Genomic DNA, 16,650 nt, shown 5'->3' on the forward strand with positions numbered 1-16,650 from the left:
ATATGTTTTGCACCTTGGCCCCAAAGGAACACTATTTCATTTGGCTGTATTCATGTACGGTTGAATGATAATTAAACGAAATTGATTTGATCTCTGTTCTAAAGGGATGTCCTTTTATTTACAGTCTGTGCCCTCTGGTTCTGGACTCCCCCATTATTGAAATCACCCTCTGCACATCCACTCTATCTGGTATTCCTCTTTACCTCAAATGGGCTATAAATTATTGGAAACCCTACGGCCTATGTAGGTTTTAGTAATGTGTGATGTGGGCATGGCTACAAAGATGTCCATCTCTAATTGTCCCCTGAGAAACAGATATTTTAGATTGCTGCAGTCTATGTGCAGAAAGTGTTTCTGTAGTACTCGAGAAGCCCCATCTCCTTGCTAATACTGTGTGCCTCTGATTGTGCCCTTGTTAGCCTATTGCTGAAACCCTCTGGACTTTGCTATTCCAGTGCTCTCTGATCTGGCCCTTTATTTTAACTCAATAAAAAATTAATGTTTATCCACTGACGTATATCAATGGGTATATTTCAAGCAGAGGTTGATAGATTCTTGATCAGTGAGGGCATTAAAGGTTACAAGGAGAAGGCAGGACAATGGGCTTGAGAGAGATAATAAATCAGTCATGATGGAATGGTGGAGCAGACTTGATGGTCTGAATGGCCTTATTCTGCTCCTGTGTCTAACCTGCATGTAGTCTTGTTTAGCCATCACTTGATGTGATGAGCCAATCAGCCCAAGTAGTCTGTGTCGATGTTTCTGTCACATTTGAATCTTTTTTTTTTATCTCACTCTTTCGGCAAATTCTCTATTCCTTCTACCCCCCCCCCCCCCCCGACTTAGCCTAGCTTCTCATTAAAATATTTCTGTTATTTGCCTAACTGCTTCAGGTATTTACCACTCACTGTAATCACAGCTTTATATACTACCAGTTAGAGACTTCTGGAGTAATTCACTCTGTATGAAATACTTTGGGCGTTTCCAGAGATGTGATAAAAGGCCAAATAAATGCAGAAGACATGGAAATTTTGAAAATGTGCATTGTCAAATAACTTGCATTGCGACAGTGAAATTGCTGTGGATGCATTGTCCTTTTTTTTAAAGGAGAATTGGTAACAGTTCCAATTTGACTATGACAAAATAGAGATTAAAATAACAAGAGAAGGTTGAAATAAGATTCCTTCAGAACCTCACAGAATTCCAGTACAGACGAGCTACTAGACTGGTCGCTTCTTTCTAGAGACGTAGTCATAGAACACAACAGTAACCCACAGCTTTCTGGAAGTAGGGAAACTTGCTAGGAAAGCTCACCAATGTCTCTACTTTCTGAGGAGGCTGAAGAGAGCTGTACTATGCACATCTACACTCATGTCATTCTACAGATGTGCAGTAAAGAGCATCCTAACATGTTGCATCACTGCATGGTACAGAAACTGCACTGTGGCGGACGGGAAGGCCCTTCAACTAGTAGTCAAAACTGCCCAATGCATCACCGGCACCAGCACCAGCCTACCCATCATCAAGGATGTGAAGTGAAAAATGCCAGAAAAGGGCCCGTAACATCATGAAGGATCACATGCACCTTGTTCATGGACTGTTTGGTCCACTCCCATCAGGGAGGAGGTTACGTAGCACCCGCGCCAGGATCACCAGACTCAAAAACAGTTAACTTTCCCCAAGCAGTAAGGCTGAATACCTCCACCCACTAACTCCACCAATCCTTTATTATTTCCTATCTGTCACTTTTTGTACAACCTAGCATCACTTTATAAACATACAATCAATCTGTGTATTATATATAAGCTATCTGGTGTATTTATATTTATTGTGTATTTTTATTATGGTGTTCTTTATCCTTTTGGGGCTTTTTTTTGTACTTCATCGGATCTGGAGTAACAAATATTTCATTCTCCTTTACACTCTTCTCACAGAAATGACATTAAACTATCTTGAATTTTCACCTGGAAAACTCGAGCAGCAGGAGACCAGATAACAGCTAGCATGACCAAACAAGGACAGAAAACCATGTATCTCCATCTCCTGCAACAAACATAGAATATAAAACACCAAAGTACAGTAGAGCTCACACACACAAAATGGTGGAGAAACTCAGCAGGCCAGGCAGATTCTACGGAAAGGAGTAAACAGTCGACATTTCAGCCGAGACCCTTCATTGGGACTGGACAAAATATGAAAAGTCAAAATAAGAAGGTGGGGGAGAGGCGAAGAAGCACTACAAGGTGATAGGTAAATAGGTGAAACCAGGAAAGTGGGGTAGGGGGTGAAGTAAAGAGCTGGGAAGTTGATTGGGCTGGAGCAGGGGGAAACCATAGGAGAGGGTAGAAGACCATGGAAAAAAAAGAGGGAGGAAATGCACCAGGGGGGTGATGGACAGGTAAGGAAAAAGGTGAAAAAGTGAAATAGGAATGGGGGGGTGCAATTACTAGAAATTTGAGAAATCGATGTTCATGTCATCAGGTTGGATGCTATCCAGACGGAATATGAGGTGTAGCTCCTTCAGCCTGAGTGTGGCTTCATCCTAGCAGTAGAGGAGGCCATGAACTGACATATCGTAATGGGAATGGAAAGTAGAATTGAAATGGTTGGCTACTGGGAAATACCGCTTTTTCTGATGGACAGCGTAGGTCCTCAGTGAAGTGGTCTCTCAATCTATGTCAGGTCTCACCAATATACAGAAGGCCACACTGGGAACACCAGATACATTAGATTACCCCAACATACTCACAGCTGAAGTGTTTAGAGCCCTGAATGGTAGTGAGGGAGAAGATGTAGGCACACTTGTCCTGCTTGCAAAAATAATTACCGGGAGTGATGAGTGTACAATGGAGTCACATAGGGAACGATCCCTGTGGAAAGCAGAATGTGGGGGTAGGGGGATGGGGGTAGGGATGGATGTGCTTGGTAGTGGAATCTGTTGGAAATGGCAGAAGTTACGGAGAATTATGTGCTGGATGCAAAGGCTAGTGGAGTGGTAGGTAAGGACAAGAGGAACCCTATCCCTGCTGTGGCAGTGGATGGGATGAGGACAGATGTGTGCGAAATGGAAGAGATGTGGGTGAGGGCAGCGTTGATGGTGGACAGTACAGGTGTTGTGCCACTCAACTATCAATCTAACTCTTCCTTCACACATCACCCTCTATTTTTCTATCTAACAGTCTCTTAAATGAATCTGCCTCTGTTACCACTTCTGCCAGCATGTTCCACTGTCTGTGTAAAATAAACTACCTCTGACATCACCCCTATTCTTTCCTGCCACCACCTTAACATTATGCCCCTTCATATCAACAGGAAATATGCTGGAGGAACCCGGCACAACCTGCAGCATCTGTGTGAAGAAAGGGTAGATGCTGTGTTTTAACCCTAAACCCTGAGTTCCTTCAGTAGATGCTCAATCTGCTGAGTTCCTTCAAGCATAAACACAAGAGGTTCTGCAGATTCTGAAAATCTTGAGCAGCACACAATATGTGGGAGGAACTTAGGTCAGGTAGCATCAATGGAGAGGGATAAGAAGGTGATGATTCTGGCCAAGACTCTTCACAAGATCTAATGAAGGCTCTTGGTCCGAGCATCAGACTTCCCCTCCATAGATGCTGCCCGAGCTGCTGAGTTCCTCCAGAATTTTGTGTGGAGTCCCTCCAGAATTTTGTGTGAAGTTCCTCCAGCAGATGGTTTGTTGCTGCAGATCACAGCATCTGCATTCCCTCGTGTTTCTGTCTCCACTTTTCACTTATCTTTGAATGAAGTGTTTGCTTTGTTTCCACTCAGGCCTTCACACTGTTTGCCACTCACTTCCTGGAGATTTGTCAGCTGGATGCCCTGTATCCCAATGTGGAAAACAACCATTTTGAGGTTCAGCACAACCGAAGCAGCACAGGAAACTACAATAAAATCATTTACACATATGTCCTTGCTAAAGGCTGCACCGAGGAAAAAAACTATGGTAAGTTCTGCTGCTGGACAGCAAATACTCAGGACAAGAGAAAGCTGAATAGCTTCTCACCAGCTCTGCTAGGGTACGGTACTTTGGCCTCTTGAATCTACAATGTGATGATGGTTGATTTGACTTAAGCTCCTCTTGCCCATTTAGTATCTATCTTACTTCAGCCCATCCCCCTTCTGGGGCAGAGGCTGCCAATAGCACCTCTCCAGAGTCCCCAAGAATTCGGAGCAGAATTAGGCCATTCTACCATGGCTGATCTTAGAATCCGCCCAATCCCATACACCTGTCTTCTTGCCATATCATTTGATGCGCTAACCAATCAGGAAACGATCAACATCTGCTATAAATATACACACAGACTTGGCCTTCACTGCAGTCTGTGGCAGAGTATGCCACAGATTTATTATTCTCTCTGAAAAAATTCTTTCTTACCTCTGTTCTAAAGGGTCACCCCTCAATTTTGAGGCTGTGCTCTCTAGTTCTAGATACCTCCACCACAGGAAACATCCTCTCCACTTTCACCCTATCTAGCCCTTTCAATGTTCAGTAAGCTTCGATGAGATCCCCCTGTTTTCTTCTAAATTCCTGTGAATACAGACCCAAAGCTGCCAAACACTCCTCGTATATCAACCCCTTCATTCCCAGAATCATCCTTGTAAACCTCCTCTAGACTCTGTCCAATGACAACACATCCTTTCTGAGATATGGGGACCGTAACTGTTGACAATACTCCAAGTACGGCCTGACTAGTGTCTTACTAAGGCTCAGCATTTTCTCCTTGCTTTTATATTCTATTTTCCTTGAAATAAATGGCAACATTGCACTTGCCCTCTTTACCACAGACTCAACCTGTAAATTAGTCTGGGAGTCTGCACGAGGACTCCTAAGTCCGTCTGCACCTCTGATGTTTGAACCTTTTCCCCTTTTAGATAATAGTCCACAGTCGTACCGGAGGATTGGAGGGAGGCGAATGTTGTTCCCTTGTTCAAAAAAGGTAGTAGGGATAGTCCGGGTAATTATAGACCAGTGAGCCTTACGTCTGTGGTGGGAAAGCTGTTGGAAAAGATTCTTAGAGATAGGATCTATAGGCACTTAGAGAATCATGGTCTGATCAGGAACAGTCAGCATGGCTTTGTGAAGGGCAGATCGTGTCTAACAAGCCTGATAGAGTTCTTTGAGGAGGTGACCAGGCATATAGATGAGGGTAGTGTAGTGGATGTGATCTATATGGATTTTAGTAAGACATTTGACAAGGATCCACACAGTAGGCTTCTTCACAAAGTTAGAAGGCATGGGATCCAGGGAAGTTTGGCCAGGTGGATTCAGAATTGGCTTGCCTGCAGAAGGCAGAGGGTGGTGGTGGAGGGAGTACATTCAGATTGGAGGATTGTGACTAGTGGTGTCCCACAAGGATCTGTTCTGGGACCTCTACTTTTTGTGATTTTTATTAACGACCTGGATGTGAGGGTAGAAGGGTGGGTTGGCAAGTTTGCAGACGACACAAAGGTTGGTGGTGTTGTAGATAGTGTAGAGGATTGTCAAAGATTGCAGAGAGACATTGATAGGATGCAGAAGTGGGCTGAGAAGTGACAGATGGAGTTCAACCCGGAGGTGGTACACTTTGGAAGGACAAACTCCAAGGCAGAGTACAAAGTAAATGGCAGGATACTTGGTAGTGTGGAGGAGCAGAGGGATCTCGGGGTACATGTCCACAGATCCCTGAAAGTTGCCTCACAGGTGGATAGGGTAGTTAAGAAAGCTTATGGGATGTTAGCTTTCATAAGTCGAGGGACAGAGTTTAAGAGTCGCGATGTAATGATGCAGCTCTATAAAACTCTGGTTAGGCCACACTTGGAGTATTGTGTCCAGTTCTGGTCACCTCACTATAGGAAGGATGTGGAAGCATTGGGAAAGGTACAGAGGAGATTTACCAGGATGCTGCCTGGGTTAGAAAGTATGCATTATGATCAGAGATTAAGGGAGCTAGGGCTTTACTCTTTGGAGAGAAGGAGGATGAGAGGAGACGTGATAGAAGTGTACAAGATAATAAGAGGAATAGATAGAGTGGATAGCCAGCGCCTCTTCCCCAGGGCACCACTGCTCAATACAAGAGGACATGGCTTTAAGGTAAGGGGTGGGAAGTTCAAGGGGATATTAGAGGAAGGTTTTTTACTCAGAGAGTGGTTGGTGCGTGGAATGCACTGCCTGAGTCAGTGGTGGCGGCAGATACACTAGTGAAGTTTAAGAGACTACTAGACAGGTATATGGAGGAATCTAAGGTGGGGGCTTATATGGGAGGCAGGGTTTGAGGGTCGGCACAACATTGTGGGCTGAAGGGCCTGTACTGTGCTGTACTATTCTATGTTCTATATTGTTCCTTATATCAAAATGCATTATCATACATTTCCCAATACTGTATTCCATCTGCCACTTTTTTGCCCATTCTTCCAATTTGTCATTCCTGCAGCAATCGCATTGCTCTCTCAGCACTACCTGTCCTCCCACCTATCTTTGTATCATCAGTAAACTTTGCCATAAAGCCAAATCATTGACAAACAATGTGAAAAGTAGCGGTTTCAATACTGACTCCTGAGAAACACCACTAGTCATCAGCAGCCAACCAGAAATGGCCCCCTTTATTACTGCTCGCTGACTCCTGCCTGCCAACCATTCTGTTATCCATGCCAGTATCTTTCCTGTAACACCATAGGACTTTATCTTGTTGAGCAGCCTCATGTGTGACAGCTTCTCAAAACGCCTTCTGAAAATCCAAACAAATGACATCCACTGCCTCTCCTTTATCCACCCTGCTTGTTACTTCCACGAAGAACTTACAGATTTGTCAGGCAAGATTTCCCTATACAGAAACCGTGCTATTTTTGACTTACAGTAACTTATCATTCGTCTCCAAGTGCCTCAAAACTTCATCCTTACTAATAGACCAACACCTTCCCAACAACTGAGGTTAGACTAACTGTCCTACAATTTCCTTTCTTTTGCCTTTCTCCCTTCTTAAAGAGTGGAGTGACATTTGTCCTGGGCCATTCTTTAAAATTGTCCCCAGCTGTAGCTCATTACAGATACTTTCTCACACAGGAGTAAGGTCTCTGGAGCTTCTATTAGTGTTGCTCTGAGATTTTATGGGATGCCCAACCTCCTTTTGCAGCTAGGGTTGGGGCTGTCCATGGTGGAGTTCATTGAAGATCTTGCTTCATCAAAAATCTGTCAATAATGTAAACACTATGTTGGGAAAATGAATAAAGACTGAGTGGAGATTTGTTGCAGATTTTGAATTGAGATGGGTAAATAGAAAAGTTGTTCCCTTTGTTAGATGCCTTGCATTATTGAACATCCCTTATGATAGTGGCAGTGCTGCAGCCATTGGGGATTTCCAACGTTTCTGAGGGATCAGGTGCAAAGTCACCGACAGTATGTTTTCACTTCTTGTGAACAGGAAGCATTGTGAGAAAATGGCCTAAATATGACAGTCAAAAATCTTCTGCTACTACTCCCTGGTATGCACCTGGCTTGCATCACAATCAGACTACATTATGACATTAAATTAGATCATAAATTCAGTGGCATATGTCATGAAATTTGTTGTTTTACACCAGCAGTACATTGCAATGCATAATAAGAAACTATAAATTACAATAAGATATATACATACACACACACACACACACACACACACACACACAGTGGATTCCAGTTAATTGGGACACTGTGATCAGTACATTTTGGTCCAATTAAGCGGCTGCCCCAATTAGCCAAAATTTCATGGAAATAGTTAAAAAGGTATAAAAGTGACAAACTGAGTAACAAATTATGTACTTAGAAGAAATTAGAATTAGAACTCCATCAAAACTACCACAGTACTCTAAAACGGTATATTAGTTCCTAATTGTTATTGATGGAGGAACTCATCCTGTGTACAGTGCTGCATTCTTTTTATTGACTCTAAGTGAATAAAATCAGTGCACCTTGTGTAGAAAATGAACTGTCTTCGTACAATTTTATCAGTGATTTCATCCTCCAAATCTTCACTTTCATTGTAACATTCAAGATGATTTTTAATACCTTCAAATTCTTCATAGTTCCTAATCTGTTGAGGTCATGAAATTGTTTCATTTTCACTGCCTGACGTCTGCCAGCCTTAGTGCTTGAAATCATTGTAAGCAAAACAGTTCTGAATTGTCTTAAAGTTTATTACTTGCCAACTATCAGTGATAAAAAAATCACTGCTTTTTGAACACAAACATGCTACTTAAAAACTGCTATACATACGGTGTAATGTCTAACTTCCACACAACACACAAGCAACTAACACTAGTTAGAAACTGTTTGGCAACCCCAATTAAGTAGCACCATGTCCCAGATAAACAAAGGGAACCCCAGCTATTTTCTTGATTAGTTTTTCTCTTAGTTGTCCCAGATATACAGCCACCCTGATTAACCGATGGCCCAATTAACCAAAATCCACTGTGTGTGTGTGTGTGTGTGTGTGTGTGTGTGTGTATGTGTGCATGTATGAGCATATGTGTATGCATGTGTGAGCGTATGTGTTTGTGTGTGTGTGTATGTATATGTGTACATAGATGTGTGTGGGTGTGTATCTGTAGATATGTTTTTATACATATAAATGTATATGCAAGGATGTAATACTGAGGCTTTATAAGGCACTGGTGAGGCCTCACTTGCAGTATTGTGAGCAGTTTTGTGCCCTTTATTTAAGAAGGGAGATGCCGACATTGGAGAGGGTTCAAAGGAGGTTCAGGAGAAGGATTCTGAATCATATGAGGAGCAATTGACCGTTCTAGGCTTATGCTCGCTGGAATTTAGAAGAATGAGAGGGGATCTGATTGAACCCTATCAAATGTTGAAAAGCCTGGGTTAGGTAGATGTGGAGAGGATGTATCCATTGGAGGGAGAATCTAGGACCAGAGAGCACAGCCTCAGAATAGTGGGACATCCTTTTAGAACAGAGTTGAGGAGGAAATTCTTTAGCCAGAGAGTGGGGAATCTGGAATTTGTCGCTACAGAGGCTGTGGAGGCCAAGTCATTGGATGTATTTATGACAGAGGTTAATAGGTTCTTGATTACTCAGGACATGAGACGTTAGGGAAGAAAGCAGGAGAATGAGGTTGAGAGGGAAATGGATCAGCCATATGAAATGGCAGAGCAGTCTCAATGGGCCGAATGGCCTAATTCTGCTCCTGTATCTTATAAGACTTTAAGATAAAACAGAATTTGGCCATTTGGTTCATTGAGTCTGCTCTGCCCTTTAATCATGGCTAATCCAATTTTCCTCTCAGCCCAAATCTTTTGTCTTCTCACTGTATCCCTTCAAGAATCTATCAACCTTTGCCTTAAGTACACATGTGGCAAAGAATTTCACAGGTTCACCACTCTCCATTCTAAAAGGATGCCATTCTATTCTGAGGCTGCGTCCTCTGGTCTTGGACTTTCCCATCATAGGAAACATCATCTCACATCCATTCTATCAAGGCCTTTCACCATTTGATAGGTTTCAATTATGTCATCCCTCATTCTTCTGAATTCTAGTGAATACAGGCCCAAAACCATCAAACACTCTTCATATCACAAGCCATTCAATCCTGGAATTATTTTAGTGAATAACCTTTGAACCCTCTCCAGTTTCAGCACATCCTTTCTAAGATACAGGCAAAGCTGCTCAATAATACTCCAAGAGAGGGCTCACCAGTGCTTTTATAAAGTCTCAACATTACATCCTTGCTTTTATATTCTAGTCCTCTTGAAATGAATGCTAACACTGCATTTAACTTCCTCACAATGGACTCAACCTGTGTATTAACCTTTAGGGAATCCTTTACTAGGACTCCCAAGTCCCTTTGAGCCTCAAGTTTTTCTATTTTCTCTCCTTGTAGAAAATAGTCAACTCTTTCATTTCTCCTAGCAAAGTGAATGACCATACACTTCCTGACACTGTATTTTATCTGCCATTTTTTGCCTATTTTCCTAATCTGTCTATGCTCTTCTGTAGTTTCTCTACTTCCTCCAAACTACCTGTCACTCCACCTATCTTCATATCGTCTGCAAACTTTGTAACAAAGCCATCGATTCCAACATCCAAATCATTGACGTAAAACGTAAAAAGAATCGGTCCCAACGCAAACCCCGATGAACACTACTAGTCACTGGCAACCAACCAGAAAAGGCTCCTTTTATTCCCACTCTTTGCCTCCTGCTAATCAGCCACTGCTTTATCTTCCCTTTAACACTTTAGGCTTGTAGCTTGTTAAGCAGCCTCATGCGTGGCTGCTGGTCAAAGGCCTTCTGAATATCCAAGTACACAACATCAACTGATTTTCCTTTGTCTATCCATACTGAAATCCTCCATGATTATTGTAACATTGCCCTTTTGGCACGCATTTTCTATTTCCCGTTGTAATTTGTAGGCTAGACCCTTACAACTGTTCGAGGGTCTGTATACAACTGCCATCAGGGTCTTTTTACCATTGCAGTTACTTAGCTCTATCCACAATGATTCAACACCTTCCAACCCTGTGTCACCTCTTTCTAATGAAGTGAGTTGATTTTGTTTTACCAACAGAGCAACACTACCCCCTCTGGCTTCCTGCATGTCCTTTTGATACAATGTGAATCCTTGGACATTAAGCTCCCAGCTATAATCTTTCGGCCATGATTCTTGCCAAGCTGCGACTGTGCAGTTTTGTCTTATCAACAGCCTCTCCTCACTACACATTACCTCTGTTTGTAAACTAGCTACCTCATCTTCAGCCTTTCCTACAATACTTCTTGCACTGAAATATATACGGCACTAGTTGCACTAGGCTCAACTTTTTGATTCCCAACTTTGAGGTCTTACCAACATCTTTCTCCACAACCTGTCCACTAACTGTCTGGCACTCTGGTTCCCGTCCCTCTAGTTTAAACCCCACTGTGCAGCATTAACAAACCTTCGCTCCAGGATATTAGTCTCCCTCCAGTTCAGGTACAAATCGTCCCTTCTGTACAGTTCCCACCTTCCCTTGAAGGAAGCTCGATGATCCTAAAATTTCATGCCCTCCCTCCTACACTAACTCCTTAGCCACATATTAAACTATATAATCTTCCTAGCCTGTGGCACAGGTAGCAATCCTGAGGTCACAACCCTGGAGGTCCTGCCCTTTAATTTAGTACCTAACTCCCTATGCAGAACCTCATCACTCGTCCTACCAGTGTGATTGGTACCTACATGGACCGTGACATCTGACTGTTCACCATCCCACTAAAGTATGTTGAGGACTCAGTCCGAGATATCCTGGATCCTGGCATCCGCGAGCAACATACCATCCTCGAATCTCGTTCTTGCCCACAGAATCAACTGTCCATACCCTTAACTAATCTATCACCTCAGTGCATCTCTTCCCCCTCCCCCTTCTGAGTCATCACAAAACATGGTTTTATGGTGTGTGTGTGTGTGTGTGTGCTGGCTGAGTTTACAAATACCTGCAACTTTGTCCAATCCAATGCAATGGCCCCTCCATTCCAGACATTGACGCGATCAGTTAGAATGCTCTCTATGATATATCTGTAGAAATTTGTGAGAGTCTTTGTTTCATATGTTGTTTTCTGCTAGACATTGACCATAAAATTGTAGATTTATGTATCCAATAACTCATGGAACTAAGACAGCTGATCTGAGCAAAAGCAGTTCTAAATTTGCCTCAGAACAACTTTTAACAGGAGAAAGGATAGCAAATTTTTGTGCGATGCTGGGGTTCCCGTTTCCTAGTTATCCAGTGTCGGGGGAAATAATAATTAGAGGCCAGAGGGGACATATTTAATAGGAACTAGAAGAACAACTTTTTTACACAAAGGGTACTATTTATGTGGAATGGGCTGCTAGAGAAAGTGGATGAATACCAACAGTAAAGACAGTTGGAAAGTTACATGGACAGGAAAGGTTTGGAGAGGAATATGGGCCAAATGCTGGCAAATGGGATTAGTTTGGATGGATCATCTTGACCAGTAAGGGCTGGTGGGGCCAAAGGACCTGTTTTTGTGTTGCAGAACTTTAACTAGAAAGCTGACGAGACAAAATGTGTTTGGATTGTGCTAACCTGGTGAAGTAACCTCTCACCAAAACAGTGTCCACATTGAAAATCTATTGCAACTGAAATTAAGGAATTAGGCTCCTCAAGAATTTTTTTTTAAATGTGGGAAGGAAATGTAATGACAAGAGAACTTGATGCCTAAGCTTATTGTAGATCTATAAACATTCAAGTGTTCCAGCTCCAGTACCTGAGTAACTAGCCAGAATTTCTTCAACAGCAGCTCTGAAACCAGCAATGTTAATTGTTTAAAAAAGTGTTTCCAACCGAGGGTCCACAGACTCCTTGCTTAATGGTATTGCAAAATGGCATAAAAATGTTTGAAAACCCCTGGTCTAGAAGGACAAGGGTGGCAGGAATTTGGGAATACCACCGCCCGAATATTCCCCATCAAGCCACAGACCATTCTGACCTGAAATCTATTGCTATTTCTTTATTGTTGCTGAGACTAAGTATTGGGACTTCTACTTCCACCTCTCCCACCAATACCCCGTAACATTCTGAGAGCAGCTTCACCAAGTGGAATAGCATAGGCATCAAGTCCTCTTTCACTACCATCTCCTTGCAAAGCAGGCTCAACAGAGCAACTGGGCACCTCCTCTTAATTTTCTCCTGAATTAGTGAAGAATTCAGAATAACGTCAAAGTATTGAGCTTGAGAATCGGGAAAATATGTGGCAGCTTTACAAAAGTCCGGTTAGACTATATCTAGAGTGTTGCTTTGAATTTTGGTTGCCTCGTTATAGGCTTTGGAGGGGGTGCAAGAAGAGGATTTCCAGAATGCTTCCTGCTTTAGAAGACATGACTAAAGGAGAGGTTGAACAAACTTGGTTTGTTTACTCTGGAGCATCAAAGGCAGAGGGGAGACTTGGGAGAAGTTTATGAGATCATGAGAGGGATGTATAGAATACCTTTTCTCCAGGGTCAAAATATCTGATACTAGAGTGCATGTAATTGATGTAAGAGGGGTTAAGTTAAAGGACATATATGGGGCAAGGTTTTACACAGAGATTAGTAGGTGAATAGAATGTGCTGCCAAGCCTGGTGATGGAGACACACACAATAGTACTTTAAGAGGCTCTTAGATAAGGACTTGAATATGGAGAGATACGGACTTCTATAGGCAGAAGGGTCTAGTTTAGTCATCTTTTAATTGGTAGTTAAATGACCAATTTAAAGTGGAGGTTGATGTGAGGGTGTCAAAGGTTACATGAAGAAGGCAGGAGAATGGGGTTCAAGTTCAATTCAAGTCGGTTTTATTGTCATTTCAACCATAACTGCTGGTACAGTACATAGTAAAAACAAACAACGTTCCTCCAGGACCATGGTGCTACATGAAACAACACAAAACTACACTAGACTACCTGAAACAACACAAAACTCCCCTAGGCTTCAGGCCTACAGGGGACTACATAAAGTGCACAAGACAGTACAGTAATTAATAAACAAGACAATGGGCACAGTAAAGGACAAATTACAATATAATAATAAATGATGTAAATGTAAACAATGTTTTAGCAGGAATTGAGAAAGAAATGAGCAAAAATTGCAAAGGGAGTGGAGTGGTGCTCAGTTGAGTGTGTGTGTGTGTGTGTGTAGGCTGGTGTCAGACTAGACTCTGGGAATTGAGGAGTCTAATGGCTTGAGGGAAGAAACTGTTACATAGTCTGGTCGTGAGAGCCCAAATGCTTTGGTACCTTTTGCCAGATGGCAGGAGGGAGAAGAGTTTGTATGAGGGGTGCATGGGGTCCTTCACAATGTTGTTAGCTTTGCGGATGCAGCGTGTGGTAAATGTCTGTAATGGTGGGAAGAGAGACCCCGATGATCCCTTCAGCTGACCTCACTATCCGCTGCAGGGTCTTGCGATCCGAGATGGTGTAATTTCCAAACCAGGCAGTAATGCAGCGGCTCAGGATGCTCTCGATACATCCTCTGTAGAATGTGGTGAGGATGGCGGGGGGAGTGGAAAATGGACTTTTTTCAGCCTGAGAGGGTTGAGCATATCTCTGTGGGCTGTAGGACCTGTTCCTTTACTGTACTGTTCTATATCTATAGATGATCTATAGATTACCTTGCCAGCAATACCTTTATCGTAAGAGCTTCTTTTTTTAAAGAGCTCACATTTCTATGACATAGGAACAGAATTAATCCATTTGGTTCATGGAGTCTGTTCCGCCTTTCTATCATGGCTGATTTTTTATCCTTCTTATCCCATTCTACTGCCTTCTTCATGTAATCTTCGATACCCTCACACCAACCTCCGCTTTAAATATACCCAATGACTTGGCCTCCAGAGACATCTGTGGCAATGAATTCCACAGATTCACCACTCTTTGGCTAAAGAAATTCCCCTCATCTCTGTTCTAAATGGATATCTCTCTATTCTGCCATCTGGTCCTCAACTCTCTCACTATAGGAAACATCCTCTCCACGTCCTCTCTATCCAGGCCCATTTGTAATAATAGTCATTGATGTAACTAAAATTACAGCCATGTTAGTGATTGTACTGTGTAGTTACCTATAGACTGCTGTATCTCAATTTGAATAGTTCATTGTCAGCTGAGCCTAATGTGACATAGTTCCGAAATTCACAATCAGTTGCTCTGTGATACCTGAGTTGACCTAATGTCTTTTTGATATTTTTTATATTAAAGGTTTAAAAGCTGCTGAGGTTTCATCTCTTCCTCTGTCAATTGTTCTTGATGCCAAGGATATTGCATCCCACATCACCAAGCAAATATGGGTGAGTACTTCAAACCTAGAACACCGGCTAAAAAATGTGGTGGTTGTCCGTTGTGTGCCAGAGCTGACTTCACATTCTAGGACGGGCATGTCCCTATCTCACCAGGGTATGATACCCGCTGGCTACCCTCACTTGGTTCAGCCTACCTGTTGAAGTGGTGTTCCAGGGAGTGGTCACTGTCACATCCAAACAGCGACTTGGCCCCAAAGGTGAGAGGTAAGTGTCCGGTGGGGACCAAAGGTGAGTGAACTGCCCTGGAATGGACACAACAAGCCCCTCCACCATAGTAGCTACCCCTCCCTGGACACCCCATACACTGCAGTGGAGATGGTCTCAGGCAACAAAATGATATGCGGCTTTATTTTTAAAATCCCAGCAATACCATCGGTTTTGTTGAAGAAGATTGTTAGGCTGAATATGTTCCTGAAGGTTTTAAGGCCAATTTTTCATGCCTGCCACCCTCCACACCTGCTAGTGTTTGTGGCACAGGACCATGCTCACAGCGCTCGTGCCAGTACTTCTACCAGGCATGTCATCGTCATTGTCTTGGCTTCCCACCTCCAGCATTAAATGGACAATATCTTTGTTTTGTTGAACAAATGGTTCTGGAACAAATAGTGGATAATAAATTTTTCCAACCCCAAAGATTGTACAACCAGTGAATGAAGGCACTCCAAGGCCGTACTTCAAGTACAAGTTCACAGTTTGAGGATAAAGGGGAAGCCTTTTAGGACCGAGATGAGGAAAAACTTCTTCACACAGAGAGTGGTGAATCTGTGGAATTCTCTGCCACAGGAAACAGTTGAGGCCAGTTCATTGGATATATTTAAGAGGGAGTTAGATATGGCCCTTGTGGCTAAAGGGATCAGTGAGTATGGAGAGAAGGTAGGTACAGGGTTCTGAGTTGGATGATCAGCCATGATCGTACTGAATGGTGGTGCAGGCTCGAAGGGCCGAATGGCCTACTCCTGCACCTATTTTCTATGTTTCAGGTTTATTGTCATCTGACTGTACAAGCGTACAATGGCAATTCCTGCGATGCTGCTGGCACCAAACTGTATTGACTTTAGTTGTTACTTTGGACCTGTCATCAGCATGGAGAGGGGGGTCCCACTGCATGGGCAACAGACGGATCTCCTTATCAACTCTGCCCTGGCTTGTGCCCTGGAGAGGCCACTCCAGCTTCGCTTTATAGCGTCGGACAAACACGGAAAGCAGCAGTTACCGGTTATAAGTCATAATGCTTGATTGGCGTACAGCATGGCACCAGGGGTTGCTTCCAACGGTGGGAGAGACCCATCACATTTCAATGGACAGCTACCGCCAGCCTCTAGCTGGGCAGCCCCCAGCCAGTAAGGTGTTGTCCCACCACAGTCAGTCTTCCTGACATGGGGATAATGGGTTATTCCAGGAAGAGCTGACTGTAACTACTGCACCAGACAAGAAAGAAAACAAATGAATAAGACAACACCCCTCAAGTTGGAATGTTGGAATGTCCGCACAATGTTGACTGGACTTGACCATAACCTCAAGGATATCGAAGATGCACGAAAAACAGCGGTTATTAACAATGAGCTACTAAGGCTCAAGGTAGATATAGCTACCCTACAAGAACCACGTTTGGCGGATTCAGGTACACTGAAGGAAAGGGACTACACATTTTTCTGGCAGGGAAAGAACCAAAATGAGCCCCGCCAGCATTGAGTGGGTTTTGCCGTTAGGAACTCCTTGTTTCAAATGGTGGAGCCACCAGAAAATGGATCAGAACGACTTATGACTCTCTGCCTACACACCAGTCATGGCTCAGTATCTCTCGTCAGTGTGTATGCCCTACCTTGAACTCCA

At 43.1% G+C, this 16,650-nt stretch overlaps 1 protein-coding gene across 1 annotated transcript in view; it reads left to right on the plus strand.

Annotated features, from left to right (window-relative positions):
* msh4 (mutS homolog 4) overlaps window positions 1-16,650 on the plus strand; it is a 249,548-nt gene that overhangs the window by 228,099 nt on the left and 4,799 nt on the right. The window contains exons 17-18 of the mRNA XM_072274791.1: window positions 3,790-3,964; window positions 14,717-14,805. Coding sequence (XP_072130892.1) covers window positions 3,790-3,964; window positions 14,717-14,805 — 264 coding nt within the window. The remainder of the gene's footprint in view (window positions 1-3,789; window positions 3,965-14,716; window positions 14,806-16,650) is intronic.

This window comes from Mobula birostris, chromosome 12, assembly GCF_030028105.1.
Source record: "Mobula birostris isolate sMobBir1 chromosome 12, sMobBir1.hap1, whole genome shotgun sequence".
In the NCBI taxonomy this organism is placed as follows: Eukaryota; Metazoa; Chordata; class Chondrichthyes; order Myliobatiformes; family Myliobatidae; genus Mobula; species Mobula birostris.